The following is a 23,794-nucleotide window of genomic DNA, read 5'->3' as shown; positions in this document are numbered from 1 at the left end:
GGCAACTGTGCTTCTTTCCTGCAGATGTTAACTTTTTTTTTTTGAATTTTATTTATGCTTTTTTATAAGCAGGTTCTTATTAGTTATCTATTTTATACATATTAGTGTATACATGTCAATCCCAATCTCCCAATTCATCCCACCACCACCCATCCCCCGCTTTCCCCCCTTGGTGTCCATACGTTTGCTCTCTACATGTGTCTCTATTTCTGCCTTGCAAACCAGTTCATCTGTACCATTTTTCTAGATTCCACATATATGTGCTAATATACAATATTTGTTTTTCTCTGACTTACTTCACTCTGTATGACAGACTCTAGGTCCATCCACGTCTCTATAAACAACCCAATTTCATTTCTTTTTATGGCTGAGTAATATTCCATTGTATATATGTACCACATCTTCTTTATCCATTCGTCTGTCAATAGGCATTTAGGTTGCTTCCATGTCCTGGCTATTGTAAATAGTGCTGCAATGAACATTGGGGTGCATGTGTCTTTTTGAATTATGGTTTCCTCTGGGTATATGCCCAGTAGTGGGATGACTGGGTCATATGGTGGTTCTATTTTTAGTTTATTTATTTATTTTTTAAATTTATTTATTATTTATTTATTATTTATTTCTGGTTGTGTTGGGTCTTCGTTTCTGTGTGAGGGCTTTCTCTAGTTGCAGTGAGCGGGGGCCACTCTTCATCACGGTGCACGGGCCTCTCACTGTTGCAGCCTCTCTTGTTGTGGAGCACAGGCTCCAGACGCACAGGCTCAGTAGTTGTGGCTCACGGGCCCAGTCGCTCCGCGGCACGCGGGATCCTCCCAGACCAGGGCTCGAACCCGCGTCCCCCGCACTGGCAGGCAGACCCTCAACCACTGCGCCACCAGGGAAGCCCTATTTTTAGTTTTTTAAGGAACCTCCATACTGATCTCCATAGTGGCTGTATCAATTTACATTCCCACCAACAGTGCAAGAGGGTTCCCTTTTCTCCACACCCCCTCCAGCATTTGTTGTTTGCAGATTTTCTGATGATGTCCATTCTAACTGGTGTGAGGTGATACCTCATTGTAGTTTTGATTTGCAGTTCTCTAATAATTAGTGATCAGCTTTTCATGTGCCTCTTGGCCATCTGTATGTCTTCTTTGGAGAAATGTCTATTTAGATCTTCTGCCCATTTTTTGATTGGGTTGTTTGTTTTTTTAATATTGAGCTTCATGAGCTGTTTATATATTTTGGAGATTAATCCTTTGTCCGTTGATTTGTTTGCAAGTACTTCCTCCCATTCTGAGGGTTGTCTTTTTGTCTTGTTTATAGTTTCCTTTGCTGTGCAAAAGCTTTTAAGTTTCATTAGGTCCCATTTGTTTATTTTTGTTTTTATTTCCATTACTCTAGGAGGTGGGTCAAAAAAGATCTTGCTGTGATTTATGTCAAAGAGTGTTCTTGCTATGTTTCCCTCTAAGAGTTTTATAGTGTCCAGTCTTACCTTTAGGTCTTTAATCCATTTTGAGTTTATTTTTGTGTGTGGTGTTAGGGAGTGTTCTAATTTCATTCTTTTACATGTAGCTGTCCAGTTTTCCCAGCACCACTTATTGAAGAGACTGCCTTTTCTCCATTGTATATCCTTGCCTCCTTTGTCATAGATTAGTTGACCATAGGTGTGTGGGTTTATCTCTGGGCTTTCTATCCTGTTCCACTGATCTATATTTCTGTTTTCTGCAGATGTTAACATTTATGGCAAGTATGTCATACAAAACGGATTTTTTTTCTTCAAGGTTATTAATCACAAATTTTTTTTTAATGTTTTCTCCCATATGCGTTAGCTAGGTTAAACCAGAGGAAGCTTATTTTTTCTTTAATTTTTAGTAGGTAATACATTCATAGAGTTCAAACATTTTAAAAGTAGAAAAGGTATACACTAAAATAAATCTCCCTTTCACTCCTGTCCCATCTGCTCAGTTACCACCTTGCCCACTCTGCACCTCAAGTAGGAATCACTGTTAATTACTTTATTGATGATCCTTCTAGTAACTTTGTGTACACACACAAAACAGTCTAGATATATTTATTTTCCCCTCCTGGTTTACATAAATGGTAGCACACTACATATGATATTTTCCTATGTCTTGCTTTTTTTTACCACTTACCTATATCTTTAAAATTTTTCTGTATCTCTTTTTGAAGAGCTTACTCATTCTTTTTTTTTTTTTTTTTTTTACAACTCTGTGTATTATAGAGATGTAATTTATTTTACTTTCTCCTTCTTAATGGACGTGTAGGCTTCCAATCTTTTTACTATTACAAACAATGCTTAACAACTAAGTTCATATATACGTCATCTCACATATGTGAGATTTTATCTACAGAATAAATTCTTAGAAAGAAGCTTGCTGAGTCAAAGGATGTAGGCATTTGTAATTTGGGTAGATACTGCGAATTGTTCTCCCTAAGAGTAATGCAAATGACATTCCAAGCAGCAATCTTCCTGTTCCTCCACAGCACGGCTAATACAGCTTCTTGTCCCACTTTTGCAGTTTTGCCAGTCTGTTAGGTGAAAATAGCATCTCAGGACCATTTTAACCTGAATTTCTCTTATTGAGAATGAGGCCAAGCATCTCATCATACATTTAAGAGCTCTTCATCTTTCCTTTACTATAAGCTATCTGTCAAAAATATTTTGCCTATTTTTATGAGTTGTGGCCTTTTTCCTCTTGATTCATGGTCACTCTTTAAATACTCAGGATATTAGCCTATTATCTATAATATGAAGGCAAATAATTTTTCCCAGCTCGTCATTTGACTTTGGTGTTTTTGTCAGCACTAGTCTTCATTTTAATGTAGTCAAAGTTATCAACTTTTCCTTTTGTGATTTTGGGATTGCATGTCATAGTAAGAAACTGCCTTCCCCACCCCAAGAGTATAAAAGAATTCACACATATTTTCTTCTGGCACTTGCAAGTTTCATTTTTTAGCATCTTTGATCTATTCAGAATTTACCCAGGTATAAGTCTGTCCCAACAGCATATACTGACTGGTCCATTTTCCTCCCTTCATTTCAGATGCCACATTTATCATATATTAGGGTACATTTCTGGGCTTTTTTTCATTGATGTCTATTCATTTATGTGCCAATACTATATACTGTTTTAATCACTGAGGTTTTCTCAATTTCTTGTAATATTAAGAGGGATAGTCTCCTTCATTGCCTTTTTTTCCCCAGAATTTCAACTCCTCATATTTATTTTCTGTATACCATGGAACCACCTAGTCCAGTTGTAAAAAACAACATAAAAATCTGTTGGTATTTTTACTGGGTTATATTAAATTTGTATATTAACTTGAATGGTATTAACATCTTATGATGTTGAATCTTCCTTTCTAAGTACATGGCATATCTTTCTACTTGTTAAAGTCTACTTCCAGATACCTGGTAGTTTTTGTTGTTGTTATTTCCTCTAACTGGTTGTTTTTTTGTATATTGAAACCTAACATGTGCCCATTAATCTTTTACCCTGCTATCTTACAGAATTCTTTTATTATTTATAGTAGTTTTTTTTATTGGTTCACTTGAGCTTTCTGGGTATATCACCATATAGTTTGTAAACAGTGATAGTTTTACATCTACCTGTCCAGTTTTTATACCTCTAAAAACTATTTATTTCTCTTGTTTAATTTATTTCTCTTGTTTAATTCCATTGGCTAGGATCTCCAGTACAATGTTAAATAATAATAGTGGTAGCTGGCTTCCTCATCTTATTCCTGATTTTGGAGGGAATGCTTTGAATGTAAAGATTACTATCGCCACAAAAATTGTCCTGTAAAAAATAAACTTCATTCTGTGATAAAATTCCCTTGGTTCATTTACAATATGATTCCATCATAAGGAACATCATAAACTCAAATATCTTCAGGCAGTAGCAACTGAGAGGGAGTTCTAAGCTCCACATTTGACTTACTGACAGTTCCTGGGTGAGCTGTCGAATCTTCTGTCTCATTTCATCATAGTCTCCGTACATTCGCTTCCTTACATTTTCCAAAGTGGCTCTTACCTGCAGCCCACAAAGATGCTATTTAGAGATCAAGCTACAATATTTTCAAGTGAGATTTCTGAAACATTTAAGAAACCCTAATGAGAGAAGGGCCCCACAAAAAAACAATCTTAAGAACAGGACAATTGGGATATTAAGAAAGAAGATCAATCTAATTAGAAGCTGATGGAATTATCCAAATAATATTGATGATAATAATAATAATAAATGCATATTGTGATTATATATAATTATTGATAACTATTAATTATACAAATAACGTGCTCTAAAGAAAAGATTTGTTTACTGAAATTCACCTACCACCCTTAAAACCATATTCAGGCCAGATTTTCCCCTTTTCCTATCACATGTTTTTACAAGTAGGAAATGTTGAACAAGTTGACTTTCTAAACACATGGCTAGGAGGACCAAAACACCAAAAAGCAAAAGCCACCTCTAATTTTCCCTATCTCTGCCCTGACTGCCAAAGAACAAATAATGGTTGGAATATGAGGCAGGAAAGTATGAGCTTAGAGAGCCCGTAAAAGTGAAATTCAGTTCCTCAGTAATCACCAACAATACACAAGGCACTAAATATAAGTCAGGTGATCCCCCAAACACCTGTTTATACAAACTCTGTTTAAATTTCTCTATAGTACCACTTCCAGAGGAGTAACGGGGCCTTAAATATATTTTCAATAAAAACAAAAAGCCTAACAAATAGTCTCTGTCTTCCCCCTTCTTCTGGTGCCCCTAGGAGGATGAAGAACTCAGGGATCCTCGAATAGAACAGGAAGCCTCAAGGGAGCCCTCTCCAGAATGCTCTGGAACTTCTATCACAGGAAAGGCTCAAAGGCAGCAGTTTGGTTTGATGGGTGTGTAGGGCACAGCATGAGGGGACCTAATTTTGAAGCTGTACTTGCACAACTAGCACGTTGTTTTAAACTGACTGCATGTTTATTAGGAGTGACTGGATATTGGTGGAGATTCCAGGGCAGGAAGGAGAGGGCAAGTCAAGACACCACGCCCTCCCCAGATGAATTCTAGTAATAAAGACTACTTTCTTGTCATTGACTACAAACATTTTGGCGAAATGAGCCAAAAGCACAACTTTTCATTCTGGGCAGGCAGAATGGCTCTCATCTGTGGTCCTGAGCTAGCTCTTGGGCTGCTCACCACTGGGAAGTGGGTGGAGCTGGGTGTTGCTCCAATTGGCAAATACTGCAGGAAACCAACTAAGCCAGAGTCACCCACAAGCAAGGGAGGGCACACAAACCCATAAATACACTCAGGAATGAGGAGCGAGTGATAGGTCTGAAACCAGCTATAGAAGGTGTTTACCCGGAAATTAATTTTAAGTTGCAGATCACAGTGGCGGTTTGGAAATTCAGGTCAGTTACTCCCCTGTGACCTGGGCACCTGACAGCCTGAACGTACTATCTTGTCTTGGGCAATCTACAACTCTCCAATCTGTTTAGAAGGTTTACCTCTGAAGTGGTGGTGCCATGTTATTTGGGGCATTTCAGTGAGGAAGGCCTAAGCATTTCCATGAGAAAAATACAGGAAATTAGGAAGGTGCAAGCTGTTCCTACATAGGAAAATTAGGAATGGGATACTGTGAATGGTTAAAACTGATCTTTGGGGGCTGGATGACTGGGGCTCTGAGGCTGGTGGTTGTCACACATCTTCTGCATGTTTGTGTAGGAATATGGCTCTTCTGGCTTTTCTTCATTTTCTCTGCTAAGCATTTATTATCTTTTTTATTCCCTAAAATTATACAAGTATCCAAATCTTTTGAGACACATTAAGAAATGCACATTTATTATTTTTGATATTTGATAAGAGATGTTTTTCTCAAAAACTCAAACAAAAGCTGACATGTGTTTATGTCTTATTCGCAAACACAACCAAATAAAACGGGGCACAAAGAACTAGTTTTGACCTTAAGGGTCCCTTCCCAGACCCCACAATCTATACATGAGAAAACTGAAGCCCAGACAGGGCAGAAGTTTGTCTGGGCCAAAGAGCTGGACCTTGACCCAAGATCTATGGGGACTCTATTGCCCATGCTGCCCCTGTTTCTCACTTTCTAGTCCACAGGCCAGTGTTTTGGTGCAGCTCATTGCCTCTCTATCTAATCACTCTGGTTTGGGTCACAAAGGCACTGGTCAATCTAGGGAGACACTGGGTGGACCAAAAAGGAATGGAGATGATGGATGGATGGATGGATGGATGGATGGATGGATGGAGGGACAGGTAGGTAAGTAGACAGATATAGATAGATAGATAAAAAAGAAATGAAAAAATTACAAAGAAATGCTCCAAAATGTTAACAACTGTTCTGGTTGAATCGTAGAATTACGGGTGATTTTGTTTTCTTCTTCATACATGTTTACATTTTCCAAAATTTCTCAATAGAACATATAGTTTAAAAGAAACGTAATATTCAATCCCTGGTCAGGGAACTAAGATCCCGCAAGCCGCGCAGCGTGGCAAAAAAAATAATAATAATAATATTAATTACAAAAAATTGTATTAATTGGCCTGGGTTGGACAATGTCTATCATGGTTGACTTCCCACCATCCATTTCAACCTAACCAATTGGTCTGAACCAGCAATAGTCACCCTATTCCCCTTGGCAGTGATGGATTTGGGAATGGGCATGTGACCTGGGTTCTGGCCAATGAGAAACAAGGGGAAGTCTAATGGAGGGTCTCTAAAGAGTAACCAGAGATGACTGTCCTCTTTTCCTCCTCCAGACACCATCATATTTTTAGATGTTGCCATAAGCATGAGGCTGAAGGAGAAAAGAACCAAGGGAAACTCAGAGAAGTAGAACTGGAGCTTGGAGAGGCCTGCTTGGAGCCCACCTACCCCTAGAGTTATCCCCACATGAGACAAATTTCCTTTTCAAGTTGGCTTTTCTGTTACTTGCAGTGAAAAGCATCCAAATTTATACAGTTGTCCAAACTCGTACATTAGGAGTGTTCAATGTAATAAGCAAAACTACTTAAGAGCCTACTTATCATACATGGAAAAAAGAAGCCATTTGGTCTCCTGAGTATCCCTACTTAGTAACATCTAGAAATTCACTCTATACCTCACTGCAGAATTACATCTGCGCTTTTCCTATTACCATGAAGATCTGTAGCCACATTTCCATCCACAATGATAACAGAATTGTTTCAAAATGCCTTATTACATTCATATCAATGCTTCCAACTCCACCCTCTTACATGCTACAAGAAGTGTATAAACCAGAAAAAAAAAAATCCTTAAACAACTCACATCTTTGATGTAGTTCATCTCTTCTTTCAGCTGATTGGTGGTCCACCCATACACCACCATTTCTTTCTGCTGGTTTTGATCTGATCTTCGCACCACACCATAGACAACACCCTGAGGGAGTTTCATGGTGGGTTCATCATTGCTCAGGTCACGATACTAAAAGAGGGTAGAAAGAGAGAAAATAATGACTCTTTAGGCCTCGTAGAGACAGCTGTCATCATGGGCCCACTGTATATAGTTATGCAGGTTGTACCCAGCACTAGGGTGCCTGGCAGTGGGGAGAGCGGCCAGTAGAAATCCAGCCTGGCCTCTGCTCGCCAAGTCACACCTGGCCTGGGCTGAGCCTGCCTTTACCCTGGAGGAAAAGCACCTTTCCCTAATTTCTACCAAAGCTCTGTTCCTTTACCTCGTAGTACATCTGCAGGGCCCTATCTTCCCAGAGAAGGTGCCTTTACTTAATTCTCACAAAGGTGCCAGGTGGACGTGCGCCATCCCTGATAACAAGAGTGAGTGTCTAAAATCTCGCATTCTTGGTAATACTGTTTTTCTCTTTATATCGGTTCCTCTGTATGACTTCATCCTCATCATTAACTGTGTGGCCTGAAATGCATGAGGTTGAGATACGCAAGGGAAGAATTTTGGCAGCCATCTGGCAGCCAGATTGTCCTCTGAGGTTAGGGCTGACCCTGGAGCCAGTTCCGAGGAAAGGGGGTGGGGTCACCTGTTGTGACCATTCATGAAATATTTCTGAAAAGCCAGGCAGAGGTGGCATACCTTCACCCCAAAAGAATCTTCTGCTCCTTAACTCTCTCAGTTAAAGCTCTGATCAGTGCTGAAGTGCAAATACCTTTGGGAAGTGGGGAACATGTCCAAGTCCTAACACATCTTCATAGACTGAAGGCTCAAGAAGCAGGAGGAAGAGAAACTAAGATTTGTTGAGCACCTACTATAAGCTAGAAATGTTCCTTACACGTTTAATCTTCACAACGACACCGTGACATGGTGACTGTCCTGTCCACTTTATAGCTGAGAAAACTGAAGTTCAGAGAGGTTAAGTCTCTCCCTTATGGTCACACATCTAGATTCAAGCCCAATTCTGTCTGACACTAAGGACACCTCCCCACAGCACAGGCTTTGTTACACGTAGAGGCACAGAGTAGGCCTTCACAATATGGAAGGGAAGGGACAGGAAAAACTCAAGATGAGACAGTGAGACTTCAGAGAAAAACCAGCCTACTCTAATCTTCCTTGGGACAATGCCACAGAAGGCTGAATTCCATTATGGCAACTCTGTTCTCACACTAATTTTAAAACCACCTTTGCATAAATTCTTTCTATGCACTTGCAAAACATCTTTGACATATAAAACTACAATTTGCATTTTAAAATCATTCATTTGCAGCAGAATAGTAAGTACTTTATGATCGCATTCAGTCAAAGTTTGTAAAAGTAAAGCAAAGTTACCAGACAAATTATTAATCATTAACGACGTCTAAGGAGGGGACAGTGGGGAGGGGCAGGGATGCTGGAGGTCATGATGACTTCAATTTTTTCTTTATACCCTTGTGTATGGTTTGTTTACAATGTGAGCTTTTTTAAAAAAAATTAAGAAAACGAAACATCCATTGCTTCCCACTCTTCTGTACAAACCTGTTAAGAGAGAAAACATGAGGAGTGGGACACTCTGCATTTGCTTCTGGAAAATGCTTCCACTTGAGCCCCTCATACCTGGGTCCCACGGGCACTGAGGCAACTCTTGAAGTTGGTACCTAAGTGTGGGTGAGTGGGGGGTTAAATGGCTCTCAGTGGAGTGCGAAGCTGGGATTAGATATCCCTGCTTTATTTACTACACGTTTAATTAGGAAGAGGAAAAGCTCTAATGAAACTCCCCACATACCAGGAAACCAAAGCATGCTCTTTCTGTCACCAACTCCACCCAGTTCCTGAAAAACAAGCTGATGTCGGCCTAAGGCTTTGGGGAAATGCATTTCTGCAAAGCAAAGGTTTTCGCAGGTGGCCTGGTTTACAGGAAAATGCTCAGGTGGCCGGATACAGAGGACTCTGCCTCCCTGCCCACGCGGGGAGATGAGGACCATCACTGATGGAGGCAAATACAAACGTGCCAAGGACAACACAGTCTGTGAAACACCACCCTAGAGGTCGTGGATCTGAAAATTATGCACGTGGAAAGATACTAAAGTTCTGTTAAGTAAAAAATAGTAAATTTCATATTCCCATTTTTTGTTTTAGAAGTGTGTGTTTACGTATGTAAAGCACCTAGAAAAATGGACTCCACACCGTTAATGATAGTTTCCTCAGTGAAATGGGATTTCACTCTTCCCTTTATGCTCTTCTGTATTCTATTTTTTAATTAGTTTGAAATAACAGGCATTATCTTTGAATTGATCATTTTTATTTTAATTTTCAAAAAATGAAAACTAAAAAATTATGACAAGGTCAGGGTCTAAATGACAGACCCACAGGGAAGGGCCCAGCACAGGGCTCTGCTCAGAGGCAGGGCCACCAGCATGGGCCGTCCCACAAGGACAGGATTCCTGAGGCAGTGTGAGGACAGGGAAAGGGAACGGATGGTTATAAAGAAAGAGAAGGGGAAAATATTTGTTGCCTAGCCATTTTATTATACAATATTTAATCCTCACAGTAACCCTACTGTGTAAACATTACTCTTTCTTCCAAGGTGGTAGCATTCAAGTGTATGTCTTTCCAAATCTAGGCCCTTTCCTTAACCAGAAAGCCTTCAGGATAGCTAAGAGGAGAGGAATTGGAACACACATGCCCCTGCGGCCCACAGACCTCAGGGCTACGGGAGCCAAGAGCCGGGCCCTCAGGTCCAGGGCCATTGGGAGGAGACGGGCCCGGGATGGGAGGCTCTTCTCCAGCCTCCTGGCATCCATCTCCCTGGCCCCCACCACCTCCTCTCTGTTCCTTTATCAGCCAACCTCCTTCTTGCCTCAGGCATTTACACAGGCTATTCCCTCTGCCTGCAGAGCCCACTGCTGAGCTGAAATGTCCTTCCCTCAAGGTCATCTTCACTGACCCTTCAGACCGTCAGGTCACCACAACACTTACCACAATCACAATGGGGTGACTATCAGCATCGTTAATATACATAAGGCCTGCTCCCCTATCAACTGGAAGTTCCAAAAAGTCTAGAGTCTTGTCTGTCTTCTTTTCCACCATAATCCCTGGCCTCTAACAGTGATCACCACTTAAGGAGTTTCTCAATGAATATTTGCTGAATGAATAGGGAGCTTTAGAAGCTGGAAGCGGTTCTGGGGAATTACCCAGAATATGTAAATATGGTCCCCTGAAGAGAACTTCCTTTGTTCCTCTTAGATGGAGGAACAGGGAGATGATATTTGTCCCAATCGTAAAATCTATATCCAGAAAAAGTTGCAAAGGAGCTGAGACTGCTATCATTTTTATGAAAGGTCAGTATACTTTTGGTCAAAAACTGGAGAACCCAGAAGAAAATGAAAAGAGCTGACACGTTTGGCACTGTGTTTGTAGCTAAATTTTTCTCCTCTCGTGTCCTTTAAAATAATCTCCCCATAAGATAAACATTAATTTTTAGGCATGATAATAGCATTGTGATTATATTAAGAGATAATCTTTATCTTTTAGAGAAATATGCTTAAACTATTTATGATATCTGGGATACAGGGTGGAGGAAGTAGACAGGGGTGGAGACGGGGCAGGACTGACTATAGGCTGAGTGTTGTCAGCTGGGTGACAAACAAAATTCTCCTTTTGTTATGTTTGAAACTCTCCATAACTAAAAGTTTTTTAAACTTCTTTATAATGCTGCTCTGTATTAAAAAAAATCAAATTTTAAAAAATGTACACTAGGCCTATTAAAAGCCTCCTGGGCATGAAACAATAGTAGGTAAAATCGCCTTGCAAACAAAAGCCCTAATAAATGCACGGAATGAAAAAGTTATTGCCAAAGAAGGGAAAAGGAAACAATCAACTGAAAGGGCATCCCAGAGCCCTCTGTGCAATGCAGCAGAATTAACAACAGGCATCATCAGTAAACTATATAGAGAATGTCTCAGTGAAACTGTTCCCTGGGATGTAGGCACAGCTTAACACTGACTTACAGGCTCATGCTATGGCTGTTTTCCCTAAAGATACACTTGGTGGCAAGTGCCTTAGAAAAGAAAAACTATAGAAAAGTAACTCAGCCTGAACTCCTGCTGCAAGGGTTTTACTGCTGAGGGAGAGCTGGGGTATGAATCCAGTGACAGATGACCATATTTTCCAAACCCTGGGTCAGAATATAAGATCTTACAATGAGATAAGCTCTATAGAGGCAGTGACTGTATCTGCCGTAGTCACCGCTATATCCCCGATACTTAGTATAAATAGATGCTCAATAAGTACATTTTGAAGGCAAGAAGAGAGAGAGAATATTTGAAATTGTGCCTAGGCCAGAATATTTGGAGTATGTGGTCATCCTAGACACTGATTTGTGCAAAGGAAGAAAATCCCGTGGTCAAGAAGGGTTCTTAGAGAATAATACCAGAAACACAGTTTTCCAAAAATCCAAATTGATGTTGGTAGACCGCCACAGCCAGCCCTTGACCCCAGAGGCTAGGACAGGCAGCTGGTCACACGTCCAGCTGCCAATATGACTTAGATGGACCGTAACATGGATTGACTGACTTGAAAACTGTAAGCCAAGTTATTTCCAAAACTTTTTGTTTTGGACCTCTTCTTGCAGCCAGAGGGTGGCAGCTGACCTGGGGACTCTAAGTGCTGCGCCTCCGGGCATCCTATCCATCTTGTAGGCAGAGGAGGTGACTTTCAGGAATGTGCTCTGACCTGTCTGACCTGTGTGTCCATCGTAGCAAATTATGGTTCCTGGTCATTACTCATGCTTGACTTTGTTTTGCCCGATTGTGACAAAAATGAACGCTACAGCTGAGCCTAAGGGGCTCTTCCACAGCCTGGGAGGGAAATAGGGAGGGGATGGGTAGCCCTGGCCTCTCAGAGAAATGGAGACCTTTGGCTTATTGAGATACTTGTTATTTCTGACTATCTCACAGACGGAATAGAGACCACTGCCTAAATAAACTCAGGCTTGGAAAAAGACGGATCACTTTGAATGCTTAAAGATGAGAAGGGAAAGAAAAATTCTAGCCAAGCAGAAATCCCGCAAGAGAATGTAGTTCTAATGATAGTATCCTTATAAGAGTAACCTCTTAAAGATATTACTCTATACTCTATACTAATATCTTTTTTTTTTCACACACACACACTGTATTTTATTTTTACAAGAGATAAATAGACTGACACCAAGCATTGTACATGGATGACCACAACAAAAGCAACAATGATTGCAATATCTTAAAGATATTACTCTTTATATTACTCTAAAGATATACTCTATCTATAAAGATATCTCTAAGTAGTATCTTAAAGATATTACTCCATTCTAAGCAGACAATAGCTGCTTAGGCCTAAACACTCCAGGAAAAAGAGAAGGAGAAAATCTTGGGGGAGGTGGCAGGATCAGTTCTTTTCTGGAACCCAGGGGTATAGTACACACCTTAGGTAAGTTACCTTGACTGATACAACAGACTTTCCTGATAGGACGAACTGTGCAAGTTGACATCACCATGACGACAGGGCCGGGGCACAGATCCGAGACAGAACTGCTACTACTACTAGCTGTGTGGCCCTGTGCAAGTGACTTACTTCGCTGTTTCAGGGTCCTGAACAGTAAAATGGGGATAATACCACCAATTTCAGAAGCTTGTTTTAAGGAAGACATGGAATAATATATATAAATCATCTAGTGCACTGCTGGGCATACTAGCGGATAACTGACAGATGCTATTGTTAGCGGTGGTGGCTTTACATTTCCGAGCGTCTGATTTCCTACTACATTCTCCACATCTGTCTGGATGCTTCCGCCTGTCTGTCCACCTCTCTCCTCTTGGATCCTTTTGCTATTCCCATCACAGTCACCAGATTTACTCTGACAGTGAAACGCTCACCCCGGAACTGGCCTTGGTTTCTCTGCTAGGAAAATGCAAGAGCTTGGTGCGCAATCTCCCGGCCCCTCCTCAGTGTCCAGTGAGGTTGTGGGGCGGGAGCACTGCTGGGGCAGCCGACGCGGCCCTGACCTTATGTTAAACCAGAGCCACTGCACTTTCACCGTTCTACAGATGGCGCTGTCATACATATTCGTTTGAATAAAGAGTTCCAGAACTAAAGAAATGTGGGGAAATGCTGGCTCCGGGCTAACATTTCCATTTGCTAGAAGAGGAAACTGAGGCCCCTGGAGATGACTTGAGCGGCCCGACCACGACCTCGCGTGATCAGGCAGCCAGGACTAGAGCCCAGGCCTCTTTGCCCTCCAGGGGCTGCTATCTCTGAGAGGCACACAGAGTCCTACACACTATCGCCAGGGCAGCTCCAGCCCCATCTGAATCACGGCAGCGCACTCCCTCATCTGGCAACAGCCCGTGATGTTGTATAAACAGTCACGCCAAGGATGAGAACTCAGCAGGCTTATTCATCCGGGGCTTTTAAGGGAAAGAGGACTATAAAACCGAATGGCAAAGGTTTCCTTTTAACCATTTTACTGGGCTAGGAAAGCCCCCGACTTTTCATACATACACATATATCCGCTCTCCCTCACTCAGGGTTCTCCAAGGTCGAGAGAGAAACAACTTCTTTAAAAACGCAAGTCACTAAAGGACATGTATGACAGAAGGATGTTAATAGCTAATTAAAATATTATCCACTTCAAGCTACTTTGTCACTTTGGAAACACCTCACCATCACACAGCCTCAGAACGAGCAGAGCTCAGATCGTATTCTCTAAAATTCAACTATGCAGTGAGACCCTGATTCAACACAATAAAGGTTTAATAGCTGGTGTTGGTTCTATCTCTTACTTCTCTGTGTATGTGTGTATCTGTGTGTGCATAAGAATATCTGCACATAGATTTGGATACGAACATGGATACATACATTCACAAAGTTCTTTGAAAATGATAGGGGTTTAATTTCAAAATTATCTACTACCAATTTTAATTTTAATGTTCAACAATTTAATAAACATGTCATCAATCCCTCAACACGAAATCTGTGTCTACAAACTAATCAGCATTTCCTCTTCCATATAATTAATGACGTTTAATATACAAATAAAAGTCCATCGCTCATTTGCCCGAGTTGTTAATACAATTTAAGGTGAGAATATTCCACAAAGAAACTTATCATGGGTTGAACTGTGTCCTGCAAATAGAGAGCATGTTGGAGCCCCCATCCGCAGTACCTCAGAATTTGGCCTTATTTGGAGACAGGGTCAAGTTAAGAAGAGGTCACTGGAGTTAAGACCTAATCCTATATGACTAGTGTCCTTACAAAAAGAGGACAAATTGGATTCAGAGACAAACACACACAGGGAGAACAGCATGTAAAGCTGGAGTGATGCTGCCACAGCCAGGGGTTGCCAAGAGCCGCCAGAAGCTGAAAGAGGCAAGGAAGGATTCTTTCCTGCAGCCCTCAGAGAGAGCAAGGCCCTGCTGATACCTTGATCCCGGACTTTCAGCCTCCAAGACTGGGACACCATAAATTCCTGTTGTTTAAGCCCCCCGGTTTGTGCAACTTTTTTATGGCAGCCCAAGGAAACTAATACAAAACTGAATCATCATAATCCAGTCACGCACTAAGCGCCAACTATGGGCAAAATTAAAAGACTGCACATTTTTATGTGTGTGTATATATGTACATGTTGTAAACGGATGTTGCAGGAGTATGTATGTATACATATGTGGAGTGCTTAGCAGCAGATGGCTAGGTGCCAAGGGAGAGGGTAGCCTGGGTATCCTGTAGCTCAAGAGAGGGGATAATCACCCAAGCACAGGCAGTCCAGGAAGGTCTTGGGGAAGCGGGCCTTCAGTAGGGCCTTGAAGGATGAGGAGACTTGGATAAACTGAGAGTGGCTGGGCAGAGACTCATAAATGATCCAGATGTCATACTTTTAAATACTAAAATAACGGTAATACAGCAATAAAATATCTGTCCATAAAAGTAACACCGTGCAGGGCTTCCCTGGTGGCGCAGTGGTTGAGAATCTGCCTGCCAACGCGGGGGACACGGGTTCGAGCCCTGGTCTGGGAAGATCCCGCATGCCGCGGAGCAACTAGGCCCGTGAGCCACAACTACTGAGCCTGCGCGTCTGGAGCCTGTGCTCCGCAACAAGAGGCCGCGATAGTGAGAGGCCCGCACACCGCGATGAAGAGTGGCCCCTGCTTGCCGCATAGAGAAAGCCCTCGCACAGAAACAAAGACCCAACACAGCCAAAAATAAAAATAAATAAATAAATAAATAAATAAAATTAAAAAAAAAAAAAGTAACACCATGCAGAGAACACTGAACACAAACTCAGCCACCAGTAGGACGGGACTCGGGAGAGCAAAGCTGATGTACGGGGTGTGCATCCCCCCCAAAGAGGCCAACCTGTGTACGGAGGAGTTCTCTGAGGTAAGGTTTGTGCAGAGCGAGGAGGCGAGGCCCAGGTGTGTTGGCAGAGGGATGCTCAGAGGGGGACATCATAACATCAGAAAAGATGCAGCAGGCACAGCCCGAGAGGGAGGAGGAGATGCAGGACGGGCAGTTTCAGGAAGGAGAATGACTTCTCCAGGGGGGTACAGGGGAGAAAAGCGAAGAACCAGGGCCACTGGGTTTGACAAACAAGGGGAAGCGATTTGGCATTAAGTCATCGCCTCTCTAATCAGTGTTCCAGGCCAGACACTGTGGTGGGACCTTTGCATATACTAGCTCAGTTACTCTTTGCAGCTAGGCTTTAATGTGCCTACTTGAAAGATGAGGAAACTAATAGCAGAGAAACAAAGTGTCTGGGAGCCATCCGGAGACTGGGGAAAGCAGTCTCGGGGCAGGTGGGATCTTCCTTAAGAGAAAGACAAAGAGGAGCAGGCACCTGGGCATCTGCCTTAGGAGCAGGAAGCCGTCCACATCCACCCGAGGAACCCATGACTCCAGAGAAAGACGCTGCCTCTGTTGTAATTACCTCCAGAAGCCTCCAAACACCCCATCCTGAAGCTGGGCAACCTGTACCACCTGCTACACCCTTCCCCCCCTCCACTGCGACTAATTCCTCTTCCTGGTGATTTGGGGCCAGTAGACAGAATGGCCCAGCTGGCAGTTGTGTCTGTGTGTGGCCGGCTGCCCCATGGCATCCGTAGGTCCTCAAAAGACACTAAGCACCCTCCTTGACTGTGAAAAAGAACAAGGCCCGGTCCTGCCCTCAGCCGGCTGAAGCTCTAACAGGGCCCTGGAAATCCTCTGAGAAGTTTCGCTTTATCAGCAACCCACTCTGGGCCACTTAACGGCTTCTATATCCGAGCGAGCTCCAAACCCCGCCTTTGCACGCCGCAGACCCCTCCAAAGGAACCAAAGTCACTTCACCAGTGTTCCCGGCATCTTGCAATTTTGTGGGCTACGTATGATGTCACAGAGAGGGGCAGGCACACTGAAGGCACATCAGAGGAGCTGGCACCCCCAGGGCCTCCTTGCTGGTGCCTGCCTCTGGCTCCCAATGACTCAAGACCAGGCACCTGGCTAGGACATGGTGACGAAATCACCCAGAACAGCCTCACAGTTACCACCAGGACCTTCAAGTGCGGCCACCACCCAAGGACTTCGGTTCTCGGATAACAGCCAGCCGCACCCTCCTCCTCTCTACCCCAGTTCTTCTGCAGTGAGTCACTGATGCATCAGAGATGGGCACTCAGGCTGCACACCTGGTCCACCCAGTCGAAGAAGCATCCTGGCGCATCCTCTCCCCCAGCATTTCTCCGCACGCCCCTTGAGTTCCCAGGCAGGAGGGTGTAGGGTGCAGGGAGACTGGAAGGACTTTGTCCCCCACCAGCGCCACTTTCACCTGGATTACATCCTGGTTCAGGATGACGTTTTGATCAACAAAAAAAAAAAAAAAAAAAAGGAGGGTCTAATTGCTTTTAAAAGTTTGAAAAGCGCTCTTCAAGACCAATAGGCAAATCGGTACACAACGTGGTTACCAATGCCCCTGTGGCATAGAACACATTGCCTCTTCCTTCGGGAATACTTGACTATCCTAGTGCAGTGACATGCCCTCCGGTGCCTCACAGCACCCACTGTCCCAGTGTCAGCACCCAGAAGCCCCTCACCAACACCTCCCCAGGCGTGCAGCTCGGGTCTAACTCCCAAAGACCAAATTTCCCACTGTCTCTACCATGCATACAGGGCCCTTGTCCTGTCACTCACTCACCCCAGCCTGGGCCCCTTTCTCCAGCAAGCACTCGTTCTGATTCCCCATGTGCTAAGCTGCCCATGAACCCCTGGACACAGCCCAGGGCCACTTCTCTGACCAATCTGTCAGCTTTGAAAGGAAGGACAGGGAGGGGATTGGTGAGGGCAGAAGGGGACCCCTTCCCCCAGCAACACAGGCCCCTGGGCATCAGCCAGGGTCCAGCAGCCAAAGCCTGACCACTCCTGCTCTCTTTGGTTATGGGCTTTTACCTCCAAACTTTTTCTTTGGAGAATGTTCAAAGGTACAGAGAAGCTGGAAGAATAAACTACGTAACCAATGTACCATTATCACAAGTAAGAAAAGTACTATTTATTCAATAATATGTAATATATGGGTTCATATTCAAAACTGTACAGTTATCCCAATATATCTTCTATAGACTTTTTTTGGATCCAGGATTTAATTAAGGTTTAATTCATGATAATGATATTAAGTCTCTCTAGTCCCTTTTATCTCCAATAGATTCTCATTTTTCTTAAATAACATTGAATTTATTAAGGGAGCCTGGCTAATTTTTTGTAGACAGTCCTACATTTTGGCTTTTTCTGTGTCCTTATTACTAGATTCAATTAAACAAGTTTGGCATGAATATTCCTGGTAACATTGTTTACTTCTGAACTGTATCACATCAGAAGTCACATAATACCAGGCTGCCCACTATTGGTAATACTGAATCAGATCACCTGGTACAACTACTGGCTACCATATTGTGGCATATTGTACCTTTAGAGTCAGTAAGTGATCAGTGAGGTAACACTCTTGAGCTCACATGAATATACTGCTCCACGGTAATCTTCCACCAATTAGTGTTTGCATTCATTGATGACCTGACCTGGGGGTTACAAAGCAGAGATTTTCTAAATTTATCAGCCGATGTCATATAAAGAAGAGCTTTCCCTTCTATAATCTCTCTCTGAATATCTCTCTCTGATTATTACTATAAACCCGTGAGGTTTTTTTATTATTCAATGTGCCAGGGCTCATTCCTGTCATTAATTCTTTTTAATGTTGAAATTTTTCCATTTTTACCAGTGAGAGCCCTTTCAAACAGGCTTCTGGGTCCTTTGATATGGCCCAATTCTCCATGTTCCCAGAGCCCTGCTTACACTTCTGGAGCCTAACACTCGAACGATCACGTCCTCTTGGTTTATTTATACGTCTGTCTCACCTGCAAAACGAAGAGTTTCTCAAGGCAAGGCCAAGGTCAGAGTTATCTCTGCGGCCCAGCGTGTAGCACAGCAGCTGGCACCAAAACACCTGCGCAACTCCTACTCCCTGCAGCCGGGTGCCCTTGCAGTGCCAGAGCTGCCGCTGGACTGCATCTCTCCAGGCAACCCCTCCACCATGTGAGCGGGGCCTCCGGCTCCAGCCACAGGGAGAGGCTCAGGCCCCGCCGGCAGCTCACAATGGGCCCTTGGACTCAACAGGATGAGGCTGTTTCAGGAAAAACACGTTCCCAGCCACAGCACCTGTCACTAAGGCCAGCACTCCTGGAGCCTCAAGGCCACACGGAGCCTGCATTCACCAAGAAGCAAGAGCAGGGACAGAAGGCAGCAAAGCAGTCTGACTTCTGGGAAGATGGCAGACGGGGAGCAAGTTCAAGAGGGCCTTTCATCACACAGCTGCTGACATGCAGGCTCTGTGAATAGCCTGGATGGAGGATGGCAGGAAAAGGGGTTAAAATAAAAGAGTACAAAGACGGGAACTGGCCAGGGCTTCGCTTCAGAGATGGCTTACCTTCTCTCTTCTTTCAACCTTCTTTTCACTTGGCTCAGACACTGGACTTTCAGGAGGTACGGTCAGCCGTAGTCTGCAGACATTTGCCTAAGAGAGACGAGAGAAGAGGCCTGTTATGAACCTGCATTTGGAGCAGCCGGATGACCTGGGGCTTCTCAGAGCCTCTTTCCCCTACTTAGCAATGGTGATGATGGTACCAATCTCACAGGGGACGCTGGGGTAAGACCAGCCTTTGCCTGGCCCATCACAGGCACTCATCACCTCACTGCTTATGTCTTATGTTTTCCTTGTTTAGGAAACTACTGAATAGTTTCACAGAGTTCAAACATTTTTTGAAATGGCTCATGTTCCGTGACAGTACAGAACGATCTGATTTCACAACCATGGGCCAAAATACAGCTAGAAGGATAGAGGCCAAACTATACACAGTGGTGATGGGGTAGGAGGGTGCTTTCTACTTGACTCTGTGTTGGCTTTTCCTATAACAGACACGTACAAGTTTAATCACAACATTTTTTAAAAAGTCTATATACCCATGTTCACAGCAGCATTATTGACAACAGCCAAAAGGCAGAAACATCCCAAATGTCCATCAATGCATGAATGAATAAAATGTGGTACGTACATAGAACACAATATTCTACAGCCTTATAAAGGAAGAGAATTCTGACACATGCTACAACATGGAGGAAACTTGAGGACATTATGCTAAGTGAAATAAGGCAGGCACAAAAGGACAAATCCAATATGCTTCCACTTACATGAGGTCCCTGGTGTAGTCAAATTCATAGAGACAGAGAGCAGAATGGCGGTTGCCAGGGGCTGAGTTATCCTTTAACGGGTATGGAGTTTCAGTTCGAAAAGATGAAAAAATTCTGGAGATGGATGGTGGTGATGGTTGCACAACAATGACAATGTACTTAACGCCACATGATGTTTATTTCACCCTATTGTCACAGCCTGGTCCTACTGTGACATTTTCCAGACAGAAGTGATCCTACCATTAAAACAACAACAACAAAACCCCAGAGGGCCAAAGCAGCACCCAGAGTGCCCGGCCCACAGCCAACTGCACTCAGGAGAGCACTGCTTGTCCCTGTTATGGGTTGAATTGTGTCCCCCTAACATGTATTATGTTGAAGTCCTAACCCCTAGCACCTCAGAACGTGACTTTATTTGAAAATAGGGTCTTTATAGAGGTTACAGAAGTTAAAATGAGGTCATTAGGGTGGGACCTAATCCCAAATAACTGGTGTCCTTATATAACGGGGAAATTGGGAGACAGACACACATACAGGAAGAACACCATGTGAGCATGCGAAGGAGAAGGGCCTGGAACAGACCCTTCCCTCACAGCCCCCCTAAGGAACCAATCCTGCTGACACCTTGATATTGGACTTCCGGTCTCCTCAACCGTGAGACAATACATTGCTGCTGCTTAAGTCACCTGGCTTGTGGTACATTTTTGCAGCAACCCTAGCAAACTAATACACCCCGCAACCTGGTTTGCAGGGTCACAGATCTGCACTGGTCCACAGGGCAGCTTCTGAGCAAAAGTACCCTGCATCCAAGAAGCCCAGGGTTGGATATGATTGTAAAAGACCTTTGAATGCCAACCTGCCAGCCTACAAAGGAACCCCCTCACCCAACAGTGTACCTGGCAGGTGGACACCCAGACTGAGGGTAACATTTTCCATGTACAGGTGAGAGCACATTTGGGACACATCAGCACTTCCACACACACCTCTGCCTCCCTCTGAGGTACCCCATTTTGCTCCCTGACACCTCTAGCTTCCTGATAATGAACTTATAAGTTCTTCTTCAGAACTCCTACCTAATGGACCCAGGGTGCCCTCGGGGACTGCAACAGAATTCCCTTTACTCTTCACAGGCCTGAACCTCCTTTCTTCTGCACTAAACAACCCCAGTTCTTTCAGCCATGTGATTTGGTTTCAAGATCCTTCTTCATCCTCACTCTCCTCTGGGCAAGCTTTGACTCCAGGGACCCCAGCGTGAGACGTGGCCTGACACATGGCCAACTTTGCAATAAACCTTCAAAGCTCATCGCCAGTCATGCTGGCCAAAGAGAAACCAAGCCATCCCAGCACGTAGCTCTCTTAGCTGGCAATCCACAACACTGATGGGAATCCGAGGGCCTCCAGAGAAAGGTAACCCTTTGACTTCAGGCCACTTGGACTGGCTGAAAACAGCTGGCATTTGCACAGACATCAAAGTGTAACTCACACCCGGCAGGTAATCCAAGTCCGTGATGCTCAATAATCTTGTCTGGTAGGCTGGATCTGAGCCACAGCACAGTTTTGCAGAGAAAAGGAAGGGCTTTTCTCCTGCACCACATCACACACACACACACACACACACACACACACACACACAGAGTGTGCACACACATGTATATACCTACACAGGTGCACACGCACATACACAGGTTCCAACACCTACTAGGCTGTGTTGATTATGAGCAAGCTATTTAATCTCTCTGAATCTCAAGGGTAAAAGGCAGGTAAAGGAAGATGTCTGGCACATAGTAAGCCTCTGTCAGTGTTAGATATTTTTATTATTATCTAGATATTATCATCATCCTACAAACTCCAAAATGATATAGGCTTAATTGGCTTCCCGGCTCTGCTTTCCATAATACTAAACAATTTGGTCAATGGATCTAGTGGGTATTAGTACTGCAAGTGATACCTTTTTTTAGGCTGATTGCCCTAGAGGGGTAATCCCTAATGGCAATAATTTTCAGAATAAACTAAAAAACTGAAGAAAAGACAAGGCCCAGAAGGGACCTCATGGGTCCAATCACTCAAAATGAGAAGTCCCCTCCCCCTGATTGAGACAATTCTTTATTTGTCCACTCAGAACTCCGATATTCCTCAACACACTTCCTGAAAGTCTCCCCGAGCCATGTATACCCTACGGTATGCAAAGCCGCAGGATAAAGAGAATGCATTTCTCTAAACTATCAGTTTTACCTGGTGATAGGTAATGAATTAAAATAAAATGAACATGTAAAATAAACATCTGACTTCAAAGCTATCTGGCAGGTGCAGCAGGTGCTTGCGGCTACACCCAGGCCCCTGTGTAGAGTGTTTACTCTTGTCGTTAGAAGTGCTTTTATGGAAACAGTAAGGCATGGATTACACGTGGTGCTTGCATTCTGTAATCAGTGCTGATCCACAGATGGACTCACTATACAGATGCAATTCAAACCCAGCTTGGAACAGGATCAGACCCTTCCTAATAAGATGGTCAAATGTACTGTCACATGAAAAAAAGAAAGGTGCTGGGGGGAAAATGTTAACAATAACCCCATTTTTGTTTTTTAAATACAATCTGATAATTTGTGTAGATTTGTGGGGGGGAAAAATGTCTTTAAGGAAACACAACCAGCTGCTGCTGGTGGTAGTGGTGGCGATCTTTGGAAAGTGGGATTTCTGTGATGTCTACACCTGTTCCAAGTATGTGTAAGTTTTTAAATTAAAAATCGTAGTAGTCATAGCAAAAATAAAGATTGAGAGCAACTATATCAGACAGAGAGAGAGAGAGAGAGAGAGATCAATCCTTCCTAGACCCACAGGACTGCTTCAGGAGCAGCAAAGAGAACATCCCAAAGGTCTAAAAAGTACTCTGAATTTCTTTACAGAAGCACTAAGTAACCCCTGAATGCATCCGATAGGTTGACCCAGTAGAGTTTACCTCCCTTTAGTCATTCACTTTCAGGAATCTCCCCATGGGAAAATGTCCCACTGAGTAAGATCAAGGGAGCGTTGCTTATCTCTCTGAGCATTTTACGATGCTGACCTTCATGGTTTCCTGACACTCAGGTACATAATACCCAAAGCAGCCCAGGCTGGACAGTACCTGAGAGGCAGGTAAGGTAGTTTATTCCCCGGGGTTCCCATGGCACCTGGCTCAGCCTTGTGTTCTGAACTTTGAGGAGAGCTGAATCTAACTTACCCTGAACACTACTGCTGGACCAGCCGTCCCTATAAGAAAGGGTCCCTTCCAGTGCATCAAAAGCAGGAAGATGGACTTAGTGTACTTCAAGTACTGAGCACCCAATACTTGTAAAATACTTTTAAGGGCTATGAGGGTACTAACATGGAAAAGAAACAGCCATGCCCATAGAGGCTCATAATCCAGAAACACACCCACAAAGGGCAATCAAGAGCACTTGGTATAACCAATATAATATTGGGAGAGACAGGGTAGTTTGTGGTTAAGGCATGATGGAACTGCACTTCTGGGCTCCAATTTTGGTTCTGACACCTACTAGCTATGAAACCTTTGGAAAGCTACTTAATCTTTATCGCTTCAGTTACTTTAGTTGTAAAACACAGCTAACAATACTGCAGAACCACTCTCTTGAAATTGTGGCGA

At 43.4% G+C, this 23,794-nt stretch overlaps 1 protein-coding gene and 1 long non-coding RNA gene across 8 annotated transcripts in view; both read right to left on the bottom strand.

Moving 5' to 3' along the window:
• Nucleotides 1-23,794, bottom strand: part of MYZAP (myocardial zonula adherens protein) — a 105,376-nt gene that overhangs the window by 74,925 nt on the left and 6,657 nt on the right. For all 7 annotated transcript variants that reach the window (XM_082447271.1, XM_082447275.1, XM_082447272.1 and 4 more), the window contains exons 2-4: nucleotides 19,394-19,480; nucleotides 7,306-7,461; nucleotides 3,945-4,037 (exon numbers count right to left, since the gene is read on the bottom strand). In XM_082447271.1, the coding sequence (XP_082303397.1) occupies nucleotides 3,945-4,037; nucleotides 7,306-7,461; nucleotides 19,394-19,480 (336 nt within the window). The remainder of the gene's footprint in view (nucleotides 1-3,944; nucleotides 4,038-7,305; nucleotides 7,462-19,393; nucleotides 19,481-23,794) is intronic.
• On the bottom strand, nucleotides 12,301-16,676 carry LOC309654366. The gene is made up of 3 exons (XR_014260191.1): nucleotides 15,719-16,676; nucleotides 12,661-15,396; nucleotides 12,301-12,549 (listed from the first exon to the last, which is right to left on the bottom strand). It is a non-coding gene; the product is annotated as an uncharacterized lncRNA (long non-coding RNA).

This window comes from Balaenoptera physalus (assembly GCF_965194825.1).
Source record: "Balaenoptera physalus genome assembly, chromosome: 2".
Classification (NCBI taxonomy): Eukaryota; Metazoa; Chordata; class Mammalia; order Artiodactyla; family Balaenopteridae; genus Balaenoptera; species Balaenoptera physalus.
This window is presented reverse-complemented; position numbering and strand designations above follow the sequence as displayed.